General features: G+C 24.1%; 2 protein-coding genes across 2 annotated transcripts; both read left to right on the forward strand.

Moving 5' to 3' along the window:
- The first annotated feature begins 607 nt into the window (after positions 1–607).
- Positions 608–4352, forward strand: LOC112796152 (peroxidase 15). The gene is made up of 4 exons (XM_025838478.3): positions 608–1056; positions 2311–2502; positions 3162–3324; positions 3579–4352. The coding sequence occupies exons 1-4, from the start codon at positions 832–834 to the stop codon at positions 4070–4072; spliced, it is 1074 nt and encodes a 357-aa protein (XP_025694263.1). The 5' UTR covers positions 608–831; the 3' UTR covers positions 4073–4352.
- Positions 4353–9841: 5489 nt separating this feature from the next.
- Positions 9842–13183, forward strand: LOC112796153 (peroxidase A2). The gene is made up of 4 exons (XM_025838479.3): positions 9842–10120; positions 10211–10402; positions 10820–10985; positions 12514–13183. The coding sequence occupies exons 1-4, from the start codon at positions 9860–9862 to the stop codon at positions 13002–13004; spliced, it is 1110 nt and encodes a 369-aa protein (XP_025694264.2). The 5' UTR covers positions 9842–9859; the 3' UTR covers positions 13005–13183.
- Positions 13184–20033: the final 6850 nt, after the last annotated feature.

A 20033-nucleotide genomic window follows, 5' to 3' on the forward strand; every position in this document is an offset into this window, starting at 1 on the left:
ATTAAAAAGACATAAATATAAAAAATTATTAAGTAAAGATAGAAGATGAAAAGACAAAAATTAACGACTTAAAACGTTAAATTCTGATCTCCGAGATAAAAATATCAAATGGGAGAATAAGATGTAAAAAATTTTACATAGTTACACCTTCTACAAACGAAAAAGAGAGTATTTATAGCAAAAGAAAATATTATGATACATTTTTTTAAATATTTTTTTTCTGTATTATAATACAATATTGATGATAGATGTAGATCAATTAAAGCTAATATTGTTCAAAAATTGATGTAACATCACTACATGATCAATTAAAATCAAAATTGTTCAAAAGTTTATGTAACATCTCTTTTATTATTGATAGACAATTCATAGTAGAAGAAGAAAAAAAAGTACACTTAACTCTATTAACTTTTAAGACAAATTAATTAGTATTTAATAAATATTTTTTTAAATAAAACACTACACCTTGGATGTAGTGCTCTTTGCAATTTTTATTGTTAAACTAATAAATTACAAGATAGAAGCTTTTAACTATACAAATGATTATTTATTTGAAGCTTTCCAAAAAGAAGTCCAAAAACAATACGATACTACTTATGGGGGTGGAATGATACCTAACAAAGTGAGATGCATCTAAAAAGTAAATAGATAAATGAATAAAAAGAATGATGGCTGCTAACAACTAATAAATATTGGATACAGAATATAAACCTCTCATTTAATTTCTATATGGGCACAGTGCATGCATGATTAGTAGTGATTCTATAAATAAAGGCATCCTTGCCACTAACACATTCACATACACGCACAAACTACTTGATATAAGTAAAAATGATGAGTTTCCTTAGTAGTTTCAAAGTGGTAGCTCTATGCTATGGTGTGTTTATGTTTGGAGTGTTCTTATCCTCAGAAGCACAACTTGATCCCTCTTTTTACAATAAAACATGTCCCAATGTCCATTCAATTGTACGTGAAGTCATAAACAATGTCTCCAAAACTGATCCACGCATGCCTGCTAGCCTCCTTAGGCTTCACTTTCATGACTGTTTTGTTCAAGTATGTAAACACTACTATACTCTTACTTAACAACTTGCTCTTCACCACTTTTCTCATTTGAGATTATTAATTATTCAAAAATACTATTTGTTCACTCAAATCAAAAATCATGTACTTGTTTATAAATATATATATATATATATTTAGTTTAATTTATTTTAATATATATTTTATTTTGACAGTTAATTCTAATGTATATCTAATATGGTTTGTTAATTATTATTATCTTTTAATTTTTCTCTCTCCTTTTTGGAATTTTCTTTTTCTCCTACTTCACTTTGCTCATTCACTATCGGACCTTGCTAGTAGGAAAATGATAAAAAAAAAAGTCCAAACTTTATTTGTTAAGGAGTTTGGTAAATTAAATCAAATTGAATTGGTTTAATCATTAATTCACTTAAGTAAGTATTGAGGGTTCGAATTTTGTTCTGTGTATATAACAATCCATTGTTAATGACAAATCCTTAAATGGAACTCCATCGCCTTAGACTGAGAGATGCTGTGGGAAAAAAAATTGGTTAATTAACATCTTAAAAATATTAGTTATTTAATTAAAAGAAAAAAGTTTTTTTTTATAATACATTTAGTAAAATTTAAGTATTTGGTATTATTGAAAGTTTTTTTTTTCATTAATACTCCTAGAATCCTAATTACTAACGAAATTTTTTTCAAAATATTTAGTAAAGTACTATTGATGAAAAGCTAAGGTTTGAAATTTGGATTAATTCAATAGAAAACTAACTCTCAATTATTAAAATGATATATATCATAAAAAATTAAATTAGCTAACATATGCACTACTAAAAGTGGTTATCAATTTAAAAAGCTTTTATAATAATAATCATACAAAATTTAATTTTTTTTACTAATAATAATTTGAATGTTTGTTCTTAAGCAACATAATAACTGTTCTCTTAAAATTAATTAAAACTAAATTAATAATATCCAACTACCTCTTTAATTGAGGAACAACTTCAATAGTACTTTAATATATTTTTTTTTTGGGTCTGGAATAGTTACTATGTATTTAAAGTGTAGGATAAGTCCGTAATGGGCCCTTAGTCCTTTAGTATTTGCCACCATTACTTTATGTCTCCTTATCATCTTTATTATTATTCAAGTCAAAAGTAAAAGCTACTCATGTAAAGGCGCACTTGGAATGAGGGAAAAGTTACGGAGAACTAATAATTAATCTGTTAAAGAAGAGATAACTAATTAATTAATTAATGTGTATGTTATCCGTGCATGTTACAGGGTTGTGATGGATCACTTTTGTTGAACAACACTGCAACAATAGTAAGTGAACAACAAGCTCGCCCAAATAACAACTCAATAAGAGGTTTAGATGTTGTGAATCAGATCAAGACGGCAGTGGAAAATGCTTGTCCTGGCATAGTTTCCTGTGCAGATATCCTTGCTCTTGCAGCTGAAATATCTTCTGTTCTGGTATGTCTTCAAATTAATTAACGATATTTTGTGAGTATTTTAAAATCAAAACATAGAGATAAAATTGCATTAGAATTGTTTCTCTCAGTTATAAATATCATAGTTCTGACAACGGGATTAAATTGGTCAGTTGAACTGAATTAATCAAAAACAATTTTTTAGATTGATCCGTTTGAAGCAAAAAATTGGATGGCAATTAATAACCAATCCAAAAGAATAAAAAAATTATTCAAAGAATCAGTTAATCAGTCAAATTGGTATAATTTTTAATGGTTAATCAATTTAAAAAATAAAGTACAAAAAATCAATTTTATATAACCATTGATTAAATTTTTAAATTGAATTTTTAAATTTTTGAATCTCTAATTTTATCAGTTCAACAGAAAAGAATAATCTTTTTTTGAGAAAAAAATTGTGTCTGTCTCTTTTTAGTAATCAAACTCTCTGTTGTGTTTATTATTTCTATATTCTCTATATTTCTATTTAAGGATAGTCTGTATCTAAATCAAACTAATTTATATGTCTAGTTTATATATTACTACATAAATATGATAATCGCTTGAGTATTGTCTCCGTATAATACTGGACACTTATATAAAAAATAAATATTTTTGAATCCAATAACATAATACAAATATGTATGTATGTGTTTATTACAGGATCAAGGTCCTGATTGGAAAGTTCAATTAGGGAGAAGAGATAGTTTAACAGCAAATATAACCTTGGCACAAAACCTTCCAGGTCCTTCCTTGACCTTGGATCAACTTAAAGCACGCTTTACTGCTCAAGGCCTCAACACTACTGATCTAGTTGCACTCTCAGGTACAGTAATCTAATAATAAAGGATAATAAAATTAATTAAGCTAGGATAATTAAGGACTCTTCGAAAATATATTTCTTTTGATTCTAATTACAGTTTAAAAATTATGCAAATATATTAAAAGTGATTTTCTTCTGCAGTTACTACAATATTATTTTATGGGCTATAGTAATACAAATTAAGAGTTTAATTTTGATACGCTTTATGTACAATCATATCTGTTTTGATAGAAGCTGTTTTATTCTGATTTATTTAGGTGCACATACATTTGGTAGGGCTCGTTGCAGTTTATTTGTTGGACGGTTATACAATTTTAGCAACACTGGTAATCCTGACCCAAGTCTGAATTCAAGTTACCTACAAACGTTGAGATCACTATGCCCTAATGGTGGTCCCGGAACCACAGTAGCCAATTTGGACCTTACAACACCCGACACGTTCGACAAAAACTATTACTCGAATCTTCAGGTTCACAAGGGGTTGCTCCAAAGTGACCAAGAGTTGTTCTCAACTTCGGGTGCAGATACCATCGACATTGTTAACAAGTTCAGTAGTGACCAAAATGCTTTCTTTGAGGCCTTCAAGGCTTCAATGATCAAAATGGGTAACATTGGTGTCTTGACCGGTACTCAAGGCGAAATTCGAAAACAATGCAACTTTATTAACTCACAATCTGCTCAATTGGGTCTCTACAATGTGGCTTCCAAAGAATCATCATCATCAGAAGATGGAATGGTTAGCTCAATCTAGATAAATTAAGTAAGCAAGACTTCATTAATGATGAAAGTAAGCTACCAGTACTAATAAGTACTAACAATAAGGAAGCTATATGTGCCCTCGGGTAGTTACTAATATGCTGTTTAAGTGTGTCACTCAGAAATTTTCAATAATGTGTTATTGTTCATAATTAGTTTCATCACCTTTTTATTTCTCTTGCTTGCTCTGTTTTATGTCCTTTGTATTTTAGAAGGAAAAATTTGATAGCATCTCATTTCAATCGGCGATTAATGAAGTTATTATTGATGGATTATTTGGATAGGGTGTATTATCAGAGAGTAGATATACTTACAAAATATATATATATATAAATCTTTTCAACAATTTTTTGTATTAAAGATAAATTTGTTATAAATCATAATTAATGATTTTGTAGCAAGAATAAAAAATTAGTTGTTGATATAAAGTTCATGACTCTTTGTACACAAAAAGTTATTCTATTAATGAATTTAAAAACTTTTTGTGTAAAAATTTTATTTTGTTTAAAAACTTAACTAAAACCCTCCTTTTGAGGGAGAAAAGAGTAAAAGAAAAAGAAAAAGAAAAAGAAAAAGAAGAAAGAGACCACTTTAATAAAGATATTAAAAATGTCTTTTCTTAAAAATATTTATATATGTTATGTTATTATGTTATTATTTGACATCTTTATTAAATTGGTTAATAATTTATTTTTAAATAAATTAGAACAAAATCGGTTTATTATAACAACAATAATAAACACAATTGTCTGTATTATAATTATTAGACTCAATTTGATCCGATCGAATTACACAATCTAAATCAAATATCTTTAAATTTTTTTGATAAAAAGACAAATATATCTTTGACTTTTTGTTTTACAGACATTTGAATCCCTAAAAATTTAAAAATACAATTAGATCCCTAAAAAAATTAGGTTTATTGTTATTGTTATAAAAAAATCGATTTTATTCTAATTTGTTAAGAAATTTAAAAATAACCGATTCATTAATACGTCCAATAATAATACAGTACGTTAGCGTCTTTGCAAAAAGATGTTTTACGCATCTTTATGGAAGGGATCTCGCTAGGAAGACAATGAACTATTTGTACAACGTGTATAATGAGCTATTGAGTTATAAAATGAACATCATGATACCACTTATCCCAAAAATTTTAACTAATAAAAAAAAGTAACACTAATGATTATATGTCTAATACTCTATAAACTTTTATTATTTACATTGTACAAATATTTCATTGACTTTTCGTACTTTTCTTTATCGAAGCATCCCAAAGAATAATAGTTTTGATTTAGACTTTAGCCAGAGGGGCTTGGTTTGATTTTTAGGACCAATAAAGTAAGAAATAAGCAGCTGCCATTAAATAAGGAGAATAAATCATATTTTAATAGGAAATTTTTTGCGCCAAAAAAATTAAAAATTTAAATAATTTTTTAAAATAATATTATATATTTAAATTCTTTTATAAATTAAATCCGATCAAACTAAATAATAAAATTTAAAATAATATTAATTATAATTGATTTTTGTACGTTATATTAGACTAATTAAATTAGATTTGGTTAATAAAAAAATATAGATGTCGAGCATTTTTTTATTAGGTGTAATTGTAAACGATATCATTAATTGATAGATTGAGCTATAATGCAAGTTTTATAAATATATTCAACAAAAATTCACAAACATTTAATACATTAGATGAAATTTTCAATTAAAATGACCTAACTCCCTGAAGTCTATAACAGGTAAAAATACGTAATGAATTATGAATTTATGATATGCATGTGGGGTATGTCATGTGACAGGTGGTTCTAGTTACTTTGATTCCATAGAATACATACCAATAATTGAAGTTGACTTGTCCAAGATATTAATTAGATGCATGTATGAAGCAAAGCAATAATTTTCACCGCGTATGATTATTGTCCATCTCAAAGTTGAGAGGAAGGCAGCCACAAATGACGATCGGACCCAAAAAAGAAAATAATAATCAAAAGGAAAAAAGAAGGCACGTTTTTTTGAGTTTGTTTAAAGAGATATTTATAAAGTCTTATTGATTTAACTAAGATTGAATTCTAAATTTTTAAATGGTAAAAATTTTAAGATTATATCGTAAAGTTATTTTTGAAAAAAATTAAATTGATAAAAAAATATATAAATAATTATATTTTTAATATTCATATGATAGATATATACATTTTCGTCTTATGTTACAACAAAAATTAATCATCATCGTCACTTATAGAAGTGTATATTTATCATATTTCTTTAAATTATTTTATTATATTTCTTTAATAAATCAGTTACAATTTTAACTGAAGGTGGTTATAATTATAATATAAATAATTGAATAAAAATTTAAAATTTAATTACACTTGTTATATTATCAATGCTTGTATTTTTGTTTTCTTGTACATATACAGTAATCCAAATATCATAAAATGAAACTTTTATATATCATAACTAAGAATTTTCTTGAGGCAAAACGATGAAGCTTCTTAATTTGACTTTTGAAACAAATACCCAATCTATACATCTATCTTCCCCGTTCATACAATTATAACTGCAAATAAATTAAACCCGTTAAAAATTTCCCAAATCCTCTCTAATAAATTAGTAATATGAAAAATATAATGATTAAGTTTTTAACTTTTTATATTTTATAAAATAGAAGGAAAAAGGAAAAACTAATTAATCTTCTATGTCATCTCTGATATTGCTTCTACCATGAATGCTTTTGTTAGATATCTCTTGACTTATAATTTATACACAACAGGCATGAAACTGACACAAGATCCCGAGTTCGCGGCCAACCTAGATTTTACTCTTTTTTTAGTGTTGAAAACTTCTTGCCTCCTTGTTATATTATTGTCTTTGATTATAATTTAACATGACTTGAGTGTTGGGTGTTGGTTTAGATTGGTTTTTTTTAGTGAAAAAGTATTTTTTTAAATAAAATATTTTTATTTAATTTAAAATAATTTATTTGGATACATTTTTAAAAAAAAATATTTTTATTAAAAAATAAAAATAAAAGATATTTTTAATATTTAAAAACTCTTTTTTAAAAATCTATTTAAATATAAAATAATTTTTTCTATAAAAAAATCTTTTTTAAAAAAATAAAAAATAAATATTTTTTTCAAAAGTCAATCTAAACTCACTAAAGGTCAATTGGATTACTTCATTTTTTTAAAATTTTATTGATTATGTATAATATAGCCAGACTAGGCTAGCTTACTTTTTTTTTAAAAAAAAAAGCGTGTCAATTTTATTTTTTAAAAAATTTTCATTTTATGATAATTTCAACATTTTTTTAATACTTGCATCAATTGTTATTATTCTGTAAGATTAAATTTGAAAGAATTGAAATTAAACATACAAGAAAAATTAATTAAATAGCGTAGGGTGGCTATAATTTTTTTTTCCTAGGTGTGGAATCAAATTTAAATTAAATAGACAATTACGTTAATAAAAAATAACTGTAATACTAAAGAGTAGGTAAAAAGAACAACCCAAATATACTTTATTTATAATTTATTAATCCTAACAATAATTAATAAATATTAAATAAGATAAATTTTGATTATTTTTAAATTTTTTTTGTTATTAAATATTTTTGAAAAAATAATTATTAGATAATATAATGTAAACGTAAATAGATGTAATAAATAAAATTTTTAAATTAATGGTCATGTGTTCTCCTATACATCTACATCTCTTGAAAAATGAATCCTCTCAATTTTTTACAATTGAAAAAATAAAATATGATCTTTTATTATTAATTTTATAAATAAAACAAAAAATAAATATAAAAAAATTAAAAATTAAAAATTACACTTATACTCTCAATTTTTTTAACAATTAAAAAAAATTCATTCTCCATATCTTAAAATTAAATGGCATCTATTTATATTTCAAAAAAGTGGAGTGCGGAGAGTGGGAGACTCATCATGCGATTCCCTTTTTTTTTTTTCGTAAAGCATTTATTGATGTGAGCTTACACCCCATTACATAAATTATGGATAATATTAATGTTTTTATTAGTACTAGTACTTTTTTATGAGATGACTACATCTTTGAAAAAATCTAATGACAAGAAAAGTAGATAATGACTGGATATAATTAATAAGATTATGAGAAATTATTTTATTTTATTTTATTAATATATATGTATGGTTGAGTTGAGCAATATTTCATGATTTTAAAATATATATATTTAATATGAAATTATATGATCATTTATGCATTTTTATTGTTTTAACATAAATATATAAAAAATTATAGGCATTAAATTAAATTAGTCTATATCAGGATGATAGTATATTATACTACTATCTTGAAATGAACAAGTGGCAAGTTGAATAAATAAAGGTTGTCTATAAACAATGCTCCAATATAATGTGTCTCAGATAAGGCACACTACCACATGTTAAATATTGCTATTAATAACGTAAACTACAAGAACATTTATATGCATAAACCAAATCTAAGTCTAGCTTCGCATCCACTATAGCAGCTTCGAACTTTCAAGTTTGAATTTGAAAAATATTAATATATAAAATATAAAACTAGTACGTGTTCGTCACACGACGTACGTCGTATTTATTTATTAATTATTTGAAGAATAATTACAAATTTTAATCCATCTTTTTAATATTTAAATAACTAAGAATTTATATTTATATTTATATTTAATTTTTAAAAATATAATTTACTCCTTGACCTATTAGGTTAGAAATTGAAAAACCAAAAAAATTAATAAAAAATATCATGTACATATAAAAAATTATAGATAAAAATCAATCACTATATGTTTGTATAGAAATACATATATTATTTAATTTATTTTTAATATATATTTTATATTTTAAATTGTATAAAATTGGTTAATTTAATGGTTATTTTTTGTATACACATAATATAGTTAAAATTGACGCATCTAAAAATTCTAAAAACTATATATTTAAAATTAAAACGTTTATTAGTTTGGTTTTATTTTTATTTGGTAATTACTTCCGGAGTTTGGGTTAAATTTATTTTAAATAGTTTAAATGCAAAGTAAATAAGAAAAAAATGCGGGACATTCTTGATATTTAGGAGGAAACTTCTCAAACGAGACAAGCTGAAAGTTGGACCCCCTAATACTAAACAACCAGAAATCTTGGTCCACTAAATGTGGAGCCTAAAAATGCGACAATAACTCTTTTGTGTTTACTCATAATATATAATATGTGTTTACTCATAATATATAATTATTTATTATTAACTAATAAATTGCTATCTACACAAAATAATATTCGAATCCCAAATAATCCAAGTGATTTTCTTAGCACTAAGTTAAAAATCATATGTGATACATATACCATTTTAAAATAATAATAATAATAATATTATTTTGTTTTTCTAAAATTTTCATTTGCCGTTAAACTACTACATACCATATGTGGTAATTTAAGGTCTATAATAAGTTAATAACTACTAGTTAATAAAAATGTTATATATATATATATATATATATATATATATATATATATATATATATATATATATATATATATTATTGCAATTACTCCAATGCCCTCCTTTATTTCATATACCTACCTCATATTATTAGCCCACTAATTCATGAAGGTAGTGTGTTAGTTACACTCAACTCAACACAACAAGTTTTAATTTTTATATATTTACTAATTTTATATATGTTTTAAAAATGGCAGTTTGAGTGAATAGCACTACATATATAGTATCTATAAATAGAGGTTCCTAATGGCTATTAATGCAAAGCACAAACAACATAACACATATATCATACACGATGAAGTTCCTTTTGGCTATTGTGTTATGTGGTGTGGTGGTTCTTGGAACATTTCCTTTATCATCAGATGCTCAAGCATCACAACTAGACCCTTCCTTTTATAGGGACACGTGTCCCACTGTTCATTCCATTGTTCGTGATGTCCTTAGAAATGTTTCCAAAACCGATCCCCGCATTCTTGCTAGCCTCATGAGGGTCCACTTCCATGACTGTTTCGTACAAGTATGTATACTAATCCGTATATCTATACTTATACTTATACGTACGTACATCCTTGTTGAAATAATATATAATGCATGTATATGTATGTAGGGTTGTGACGCATCCATTCTGTTGAACGACACCGCTACTATAGTGAGTGAACAAGGTGCAGCTCCAAATAACAACTCCATTAGAGGTTTGAATGTTGTGAATGATATCAAGACAGCGGTTGAAGCTGTTTGTCCAAACACTGTTTCTTGTGCTGATATTCTTGCACTTGCAGCTGAGATTGCATCTGTTTTGGTATGCTTCTAATTATATTTTTTATTATCTTTAAAATAAAAATATTATATGTACAAACAAAATTAATTGATAAGTCAATTATTGTATACTTGTAATATATATTTATATTCTATTATATATATTTTATATGAGTTGTTAATTTGATTCATACGTAATATATAATTGTTTGAAAATTCATTTAGTACTAAATCTATAAAATTATTAGTTTCTTCACAATATAAATTAGTCAAAAGAGAAAACAAATGAAAGTCAAGGATATATTAAGTGTTTCACCCACATATTTGAAAACCAATTAACGATTATAATGTTATTTAAGTTTCAAATAGTATATAAATTTTAAGTCAACCATGTTTAAGTAGTTTTGCATTTAATTTGATTATTATTTTAAAATAGTGCCTCTATGTTGATTAATTACAGGGAGGTGGTCCTGATTGGAAAGTTGCATTGGGAAGAAGGGATAGTTTAACAGCAAACCGCACACTTGCCAATCAAAACCTTCCAGCTGCTTTCTTCACTCTTCCACAACTTACAACAGCCTTTGCTAATCAAGGACTCAACATTACGGATCTAGTTACACTCTCAGGTATATTATATAAACATCATAATAAAGGACGACCATTTATTAATTATTTTTTATTTTTGGTGAAGATTTATTAATTAATTACATTCAACAATTATATTAATTAATTACACTGTTAAAATAAAAAAACAATATATTTTTTTCATTTTTCCAATAAATTGTTAAAGATTATTTTTAAAATATTAAATATAAAATAATTTTATTTATGTATCTAATTACATAATATTACATCATTAAAAATAATTATATTGACTATATAAATAGTTATCTAAAATAATAAATAGAGAAAATTTCATTCTCCTTCCCTACGAGATGTTAAAATGACACTCCCCTATTTTCTATTTTATAAATGTATATTTTTTTCTTTTTAACTTTTAAAAATCTCTTCTTTAGTCTATTTTAAACTTTTTTTTTGTTAACTAATGTTAACTTTATCCATTTTTTAAAAAAAAATATTTTTAAAACAATACTCATTAACAAAAAATTTATTTTTTATCATTAAATTTTGCTTACCAAAATATCCTTTAATAAATTATTCTTTTATTGATTAAATTATATTTAAAAAAATTATAAATTATATTATTTTTTCTAAAATACCTTTCAATAAATTTTTAATTATTAAATTATAATTTTACCAAAATTTTTGTTAACATTTTTTTTTATATTTTACAATTAATTTTTCGATATCTATATATATTATTTTAACATTAAATAAAAAATTTTAGTAAGATTATTTTTCAATATTAATATATATTAATTGTTAAACATATTAATAGAGGTAAGATTTTTTTATTTAATGTTAAAATAATATATATTGATATTAAAAAATTAATAATAAATATAAAAATAATTGTTAACAAAAATTTTAGTAAAATTATAATTTAATACTTAAAAAATTATTGAAATGTAGGTATCTTAGAAAAAAATAATTTAATTAATAATTTTTTGAAAATATTTTGGTAAAAATTACAATTTAATCAATAAAAGAATAATTTATTAAAGGGTATTTTGGTAAGCAAAATTTAATGATAAAAAATAAATTTTTTGTTAATGGATATTTTTAAAAAAATAATTTTTTTTTCTTAAAAAATAGATAAAGTTAACATTAGTTAACACAAAAAATTTAAAATGAATTAAAGAGGAGGTTTTTTTAAAAATTAGAAGGAAAGAGAATGTACATTTATAAAATAGAAGGGAGGAAGGTGTCATTTTATCAGTAGAATTTTCTCTAATAAATATAATTAAACAACTATATAAAATATTGTCTTTAACATTAAAATTAAACTCTTAATAGTATATCATAGTGAGCAATGTTAGGGACCAGCAACTTTTGTAATTAGTAGCCATTAAATAACCATCAATAATAATTTAATGGTGTGAAATTGATGTGAAATTTCATCTAATAATTCACCTTTCTCTACTGGCCAAAATTCAATAAAATTACTGCCCTAGAGTTTTCCTATCAAAATTAAAGTTCCTTTATTATCATTAGTGTGTAATTGTATCTATACATTCATATATATATTTATAGGTGCTCATACATTTGGGAGAGCTCAATGCCAATTCTTCTTCGCTCGATTATACAATTTCAATGGCACTGGCAACCCTGATCCAACCCTAGACAGCAGTTACCGACAAATACTACAATCACAATGCCCTATAGACGGATCAAAGAATACTTCTGTGGTGAACTTGGATCTAACCACACCCGACACTGTCGACAACAAATACTATTCCAACCTTCAGGCTCAAAAGGGTCTGCTTCAAAGTGATCAAGAACTCTTCTCTACACCAAATGCAAGCACTACCGCCATTGTCAACAACTTTAGCGCTAACCAAACCCTATTCTTTGAGGCCTTTAAGGCTTCCATGATCAAAATGGGTAATATTGGTGTGCTTACCGGAACAAATGGTGAAATTAGAAAACAATGTAATTTTGTTAATAGCAACTCTATGGGGTTGGCTAATGTTGCATCTAATAAGGAATCTTTCTCAGAAAATGGCATCGTTAGCTCCTACTAAATAAGTTGATCAGTGCTTTCTAATAAAAGGGTTTCTATATATCGGCACATGGATACAATGTATGTGCTTTAATTTCCCATGGATATGTTACTTTGTACTCTATAGTCAATGTGCTTTTTCTGTGTATTCTTAATGTTGAGAATCCATATATGAACGAATTTAATATCTTTAACAAGAAATGTATTTCTTCTGTGATCTAGTTTGTTACTTTTGATTTTTAAGGGTATAGTAGTCGTTTAATTTTAACATTTTACCATCCATATCAATCTATCTATTTATAAATTGAGTAATGCTAAAAAATAACATTATAACAATCAATATTCTAGCAACTTGTTAAAAAAATTCATTGTGAAATCCACTGAAAATAAATTTTAAATTTTTTTGTGTTGAATATTTTCTGTAATGTTGGCTCTCAAGACTTTTAATTTTTTATAAAATTTAAACTAATTTAATATGTTACGATACAAAAAATATAGGAACCAATTTTTAGTTAGCAAAAAGTAATTAAATTTATAATTTAAGATTTAGAATTAAAGTTTATAATTTAAAATTTAAGATAAACAAAATAATTTTTAAAAAGTTGACTGATATTATTGGTTAAAAAAATTGGATACCTAACATTACTTGTCACGATATTATTTTATTTTTACATATAATAATTTTCAAAATACAAATAAATAACAATTATTATATTAATATCTTTTAATATTTAAATTTTCTGAAATATGGTATAAATTTTATCATTCAAATAATATATAACATAATTTAATGATTGAATTGATGAAATTCATAATACATAAAAAAATAAAGTAACAATGTAAATCCACAAAGCTTACACCTAATACACATAACCAAATTAAAATAGAAATAATGGAAAATATAATAAAATTTAATTTTCATCCTACAAGCAGGTAATACTGAACCAACTCTTGGAATCACTTCTCTTATGACAACATGCATGTGTATTTTATGGTTTAGTATATCAATCATATTTATATTGACTTCTTTTTGTGATTTATGAATAAATTGATTGATAGATTTAATATGAACCCTACGAGTGTCATTATAGGATGAATTAAAGATCAACGGTCGGTCGGTTCCATAATAATTGATTTTCCCTTCAGTATTACTAATTAAATTATAATCCGGAAATTGCAATTTGGTGTCTACTAGACCAAATATACATTTTATTTATCCGTGATTAAGAAATCTTAAAATATAATCATTATTGTATAGCAACTTTGCTACAAGCTACACGAAAAGAATGAATGAAAGAGAAGAAAGAAAATCGAACCTGAGTCTCTTATTATTAATAAAAAAATATTTTGCTATGTTGTTACCCTTGCATTATACACGTGTAGCTAACCATTTTTAGTTTGACCAATTCTATGGTGCCTATAAATTTTTGTCTAAATGTTACCTAACTTACTTTTTGTAGTAAGTTTTAATTTTTTAAAAATTATTTATTTTTATATCTTTTAAATAAAATAATAACTTTTAACATTTTTTAGTAAATAGGTACCACATTATAGGTATCATAGCATTCACTTTTTAGTTTAGTCTAAGCTAGTTAGTACGCAGAAATAGAATAAATCACTCTTCAAGCCAAAAAAAAAAGGAACAAATTTCTACCTACCTATACAGCTATACTGAAAATCAGGATATAGATAGTCTTCATTACGTGTTTTGTTAAATAAATTAATTTCGTCTAGACTAAGAGTCCGTTAAAATTTTAAAAACTATTTTTTTTATTTTAATTTATAAAAAATTATATTAATATTGTTTAATATAATTTTTTAAATATATTTTAATTTTTCAAAAAATTATTTAAAAATTTTTAAAAAATAAAAAAATTTGACTTCTCTTTTAAAAATTATTTTATCACTCTTATTTATTAAAATAATTTTAAAATAAATATTTTTATAATAAAATTTAAATACAAAATAATTTATTTATTTAACATAAGTTCTTATATTTAAAAAAAAAACTTAATTAAATTATTTACCTAAACTGGTTCAAGTCTTTGACGTGTTTATCAAACTTCTCTATACTTAAAATCTGTGACACGCACTTAGTTTAATTTGATTACACCAAGAGATTAGAGTAAAACATGTGCAACCGGCTTGGCAACAAAAGTCTAATGGATTAGGTTGGATATCCTAACTAAAAGTTTGAGAAATAATACACTTAATAAACATATATACAGAAAATACAGACAATTAATTTTTAATTAATTAATGTTAATTAACTTTAATATTTAAGTTTATAATTTATGATTTGAAATTAAGTATATATAATTTAAGATAAACAACTTAATTTAAAAAAAATTGATATTAACTGAAAAAATTAATTACCTATTATTAATCGAGACATTGTTGTAGTGTTAGCTTTTCAAAATTTAGCTAGATTATGAATTATTGAAGCAAGTGTATGTATTTTACTCACCACAAGATGATGATGACCTTTTTCTTTTAACAATGAGGTCCTATCAATATATGATGATCCATTCATTCATCCCCACTCCCCGTCTCTCTTTTTCTCTCAAAATAATGCGTTATAGTAATGTCTAAAATATATAATAATATACAGAATAACATAATTTTAACTTCGTTCCCAAAATTTAAAATATTTATTTTATTTTACAGAACACATATATACATACTCATACACACACACTATTATTACAAGTTTTACAATATTCTGATTTCTGAGCTTATCCAAGATTCGAATCCTTGTATAGCTGTTTATAAGACATCTAATGATCTAATATAATTCTAAGATAAAGGGACTATTTTTCAATCTCAAAATGATGTTTATGGTACAATTAAAATTTTAAAATTTTTTTTGGTGGAAATGACTAATTTCAGATATTATTTTAAGACTTAACTTGTATATATTACTTACTCAAATTCTTTATATCTACTAAAATTCATGCCTCAAAATAATAAAGACTAAAATAGAAAAGGAAAAGAGCGGCCAATTTCAGATATCATTTTCAGGCTTAAATCTCTTATATGTGCTAAAAATTCATCATGTCTATGTCTAAAAGCAATAAAGACTAAAGCATTTGTTTACGTTTTGTAAATAAGGTAATTAAACATTGTTTTCAGTTTTGAGTAATAAATGCTAAATATAATTGCCCTTAGATACAAGTTTTGCCTTATACTTCAATATATTATCATTTGGATGTCTCTTAATTGCAAATATTCATCTGCATCCTATGAGCCTGTAATTCTTCTCTCATTGCTTGGTATCAATTAATGTGGTGATTGAAGAGCTTTAGCAACCGAAGAGGGAATGTTATTAAGGAGATTAGAGGAGTCAATGTTAAAAGTAGTAAGATTGGAGAGGTTAGGGTACATGAACTACAATTCCTATCACTGAAGTAGGTCTTAGAGTAATTCAGTGTAGGGAAATTTGGATTCATCAAATAAGGCATGTATGTGTTGTAATCAAGACTTTCTTTCCCTTACTTGTGGTGTGAGATATATCTCTTGTGATGATGCATAGCCAAGAAACAGAGTTGTGATTTGTGTATTCAAATTTAGTAAGATTGTGTGGCCTTAGTTAAGAATAACATAGTTAAGGATAATATGAAGAGTAGAAAAATATTAATATAGTTTAGTTATGTGTACAAGTTATTTTGTAATTGGGGAATGTTAGGGACAATGATTTTATTGAACAATGTGAATAACTACCAATTAAATAAAAACACATTACACTTTTAAATTAAATCTCTAAATTTTAATATTAAAATAATCATCCGTACACTAGTAAAATGAACATCCGATATATTTATTGTTTACATTGTTTAATATTTTCATTGTTTATCTATACTTTTCCTTTGTAATTAAGCTTAATAAAGTCGGTGTAAAGTCGAGCGAATGGAAAAAAATACGTGTGTATATCACTATTTTTTTTTGCGTTTTTTTGTAGCATATAAATTTTTATTAGAGAGCATAAAAATTTAGTGATATAGTACCCAAATTTCAAAACATAACACACAAAATTTTGTACATAACACAAATTTTTTTATGTAGCACAAATTTTTTTACGCATAACATATATATTTTTGCACATAATTTATAAATCTTTGTACATAACATAAATTTTTACTGCGAATATATTTTATTAGTTCAGTTAGTTAATATTCTAAGTATATAGTATTCCAAAAATTTTATCCTGTACATAAAAAAATTATACGTTATACAACAAAATTATTGTACTGTTAAAGGAATGTAAGAAGAAAAAACAAATGCCGACAATAGTTAAAGAAGAAAAAAAATGACGCGAAATTTTTATTTTTAAACCATTTGATTAAATTTTATTTGTATTAGTCATAAAAAAAATTGTACACCTAACATTTTTTAATTTAGTTTATGCTGATGCATGAGTTCATATGGAGAAACATTATGAGTATTAAGAGAAAAAAAATCTATGAATGATGTAATAAGCAAAAAGAAAATCTTCATTCAATATAACAAAGATAAGGAACGAATGTATGTATGTGTTATACTGTGAGGACAAACACCTCTAGTACAATTTAAATTTTTTTAATAATATATCATTAAAATATTTATTATTTTATTGTGTTATTAAATTTGATTTATGGTATTAAATTATTATAAAATTTATTTTATTATCATATTATATATATTTTATTTTCATTGTCAACATTTTTTAAATCATCCCCTGCCAATTCTATTTCGGTAACATATTTAATTTATGCTTTTCTTGACGTTCACTCTTCTATTATAACATAAAATATTATTCATTCATATATTAATAAACATATATGCATGTGAGATTTGAGAACCCACTAAAGGTGCAGCCCTCCTGTGAATTTGTGACTTTAAAATGGTTAAAGGACGTAACATTATAACAAATTATAGGTATAAATAATGAAATGGACCTAATAAAGTTCTTTATTTATTTACTTTTTAATATCTCCAATCCCTCTAGACCATAATATAATGAAGTCAATACTATGGAAAATTTAGAAAAGAAGCCTGTACCTAATAATAATGTCCCATGTTACTGTCATTAGTCATTACAACTTTAACTTTTTTTTTTTCTCTATGTGACTGTTATATACGACTTGTTATAATAAAGCACCGTCAACAAAAAAAAAAAAAAAATAACGTTTAAAGCAACCTTATCGTTTTTGTTGAATTAGATATGATATTTATTCAACATGATGCTTTTACAACACCCAATTTCCACAAATTTCATGTGAGAGAAAAGTCATTGGTACACGCCTTTCGTGAATCATAGCTTCTCATACAATAATTTCTATATTATGTTATATATATATATATATATATATATATATATATATATATATATTTAGAAATGAGAAATTATTAAACAATGAAAAGACTTTGTTGAACTTAATTGTGGGTAAAATTATATTTTTCATCCATGCAATTGTATATACGACACAAAATTCACACTCCTCCTCTAGCCCTCACATCTCCCAAATACATTAAACAAAATTATAAAAAATTAACTATTAGTTATCTAATTTTAACGTTTGGATTTATAATTTGACATTTAAAATTAAAGTTTTATGATTTAGAGTCAAAATAAATAAAATAATTTAAAAAAATTAGCTGACATTGACTGAAAAAAAACTTAGTTATCTATCGTTACTCATAAGTTAAATCCACAAAAGAAAATTATGTTATGAAATGTTTGAATATTGGATGTGTTTGATTGTAATGGATCAATTTAGTTAAGATTTAATTTGAAAATATATATCAATTATAAATTCAAACGTAAATTAGTTGAACCAATTACTACCCCTTGACTATAACTTTATAAATAGTCTGTCTAGATGTTTTATATTATTACTCATTTGATAATAATATATCATTAATGAGAATTTTATTGTACTCTTCTCTTCTTGATTATTTTCTTTTAATTAAAAATATAATTATTTATGTATTTTTTGTTATAATTTAATTTTTAAAATTAAACAAAAAATTTTATGACATAATATTAAAATTTTTATAAATATATACATATATGTATATATTATATATATAAAAGAAAAAAAATTTATGTAAAAATTTATACAACTTCAATTTTTTTTGTATATATCTTTTTATTAGTTTAAATTTTTTGAATAAATAATTTTATAATAACTTTTTATTCTCTCTATTATTATATAACAATTTTATCTTATTTTGTGAGTAATTATTAAGGTAAATTATTAATATTGAAAGAATTGGGTTATATCTTAAATTTAAGGTTTAATTATTCTGTCAGTCTCTATAGTTTTACTAAATTTTCAATTAGGTCTTTATACTTTTTTTCTTTTCGATTGAGTCCCTATATTATATCAGATTTTGTAATTAAGTCCCTATCGTGATAAAAACGCTAGAATTAACAGAATATTCCGTTAAACAAAACGAATATGTCTTGACTAAATATTCTATATAATTTAACAGAATATTTCGTTAATTTCAATATTTTTATTACCATAAAGACTTAGTTACAAATCTGATATGGTATAAGGACCTAATTAAAAAAATATAAAAATTTAATTAAAAATTATAGGAATCGAGAGAATAATTAAACATATTTAATTTCAAGGATTGTTAGTACATAACACTTGACTAATAATCACTCGTTATTTTAAAGTTTTACAAATTAAATAAAAGTAAGAACATGTAATTTGATAGTTAATGCGCTAATAACATTTAAATTCCTAATCATTCCCACATATATTACTTATAAATGTTCATAAATTAACTATAGTTGATGACCACATCAACTTGTTTATTTATTTAGATAATAAAATCATTCTTCTTAAAAGTTTAAAAATCAAACAATTTTTTTATAATCAACAAGAATTAAACTCTAACTTTTTTAAGTCATAAAATTTTAATATTATTATATTATAATACAACTTTTTTTAAACATTTAAATTAATAAAATAAAATACATAAATAAATATATTTCTAACCATTTATTTTTTGGATGATTCCCTTGTCACAGTGCCGTAGTACATGAAAAATTAATTTG

Source organism: Arachis hypogaea, chromosome 4 (assembly GCF_003086295.3).
Source record: "Arachis hypogaea cultivar Tifrunner chromosome 4, arahy.Tifrunner.gnm2.J5K5, whole genome shotgun sequence".
NCBI classification, from domain to species: domain Eukaryota; kingdom Viridiplantae; phylum Streptophyta; class Magnoliopsida; order Fabales; family Fabaceae; genus Arachis; species Arachis hypogaea.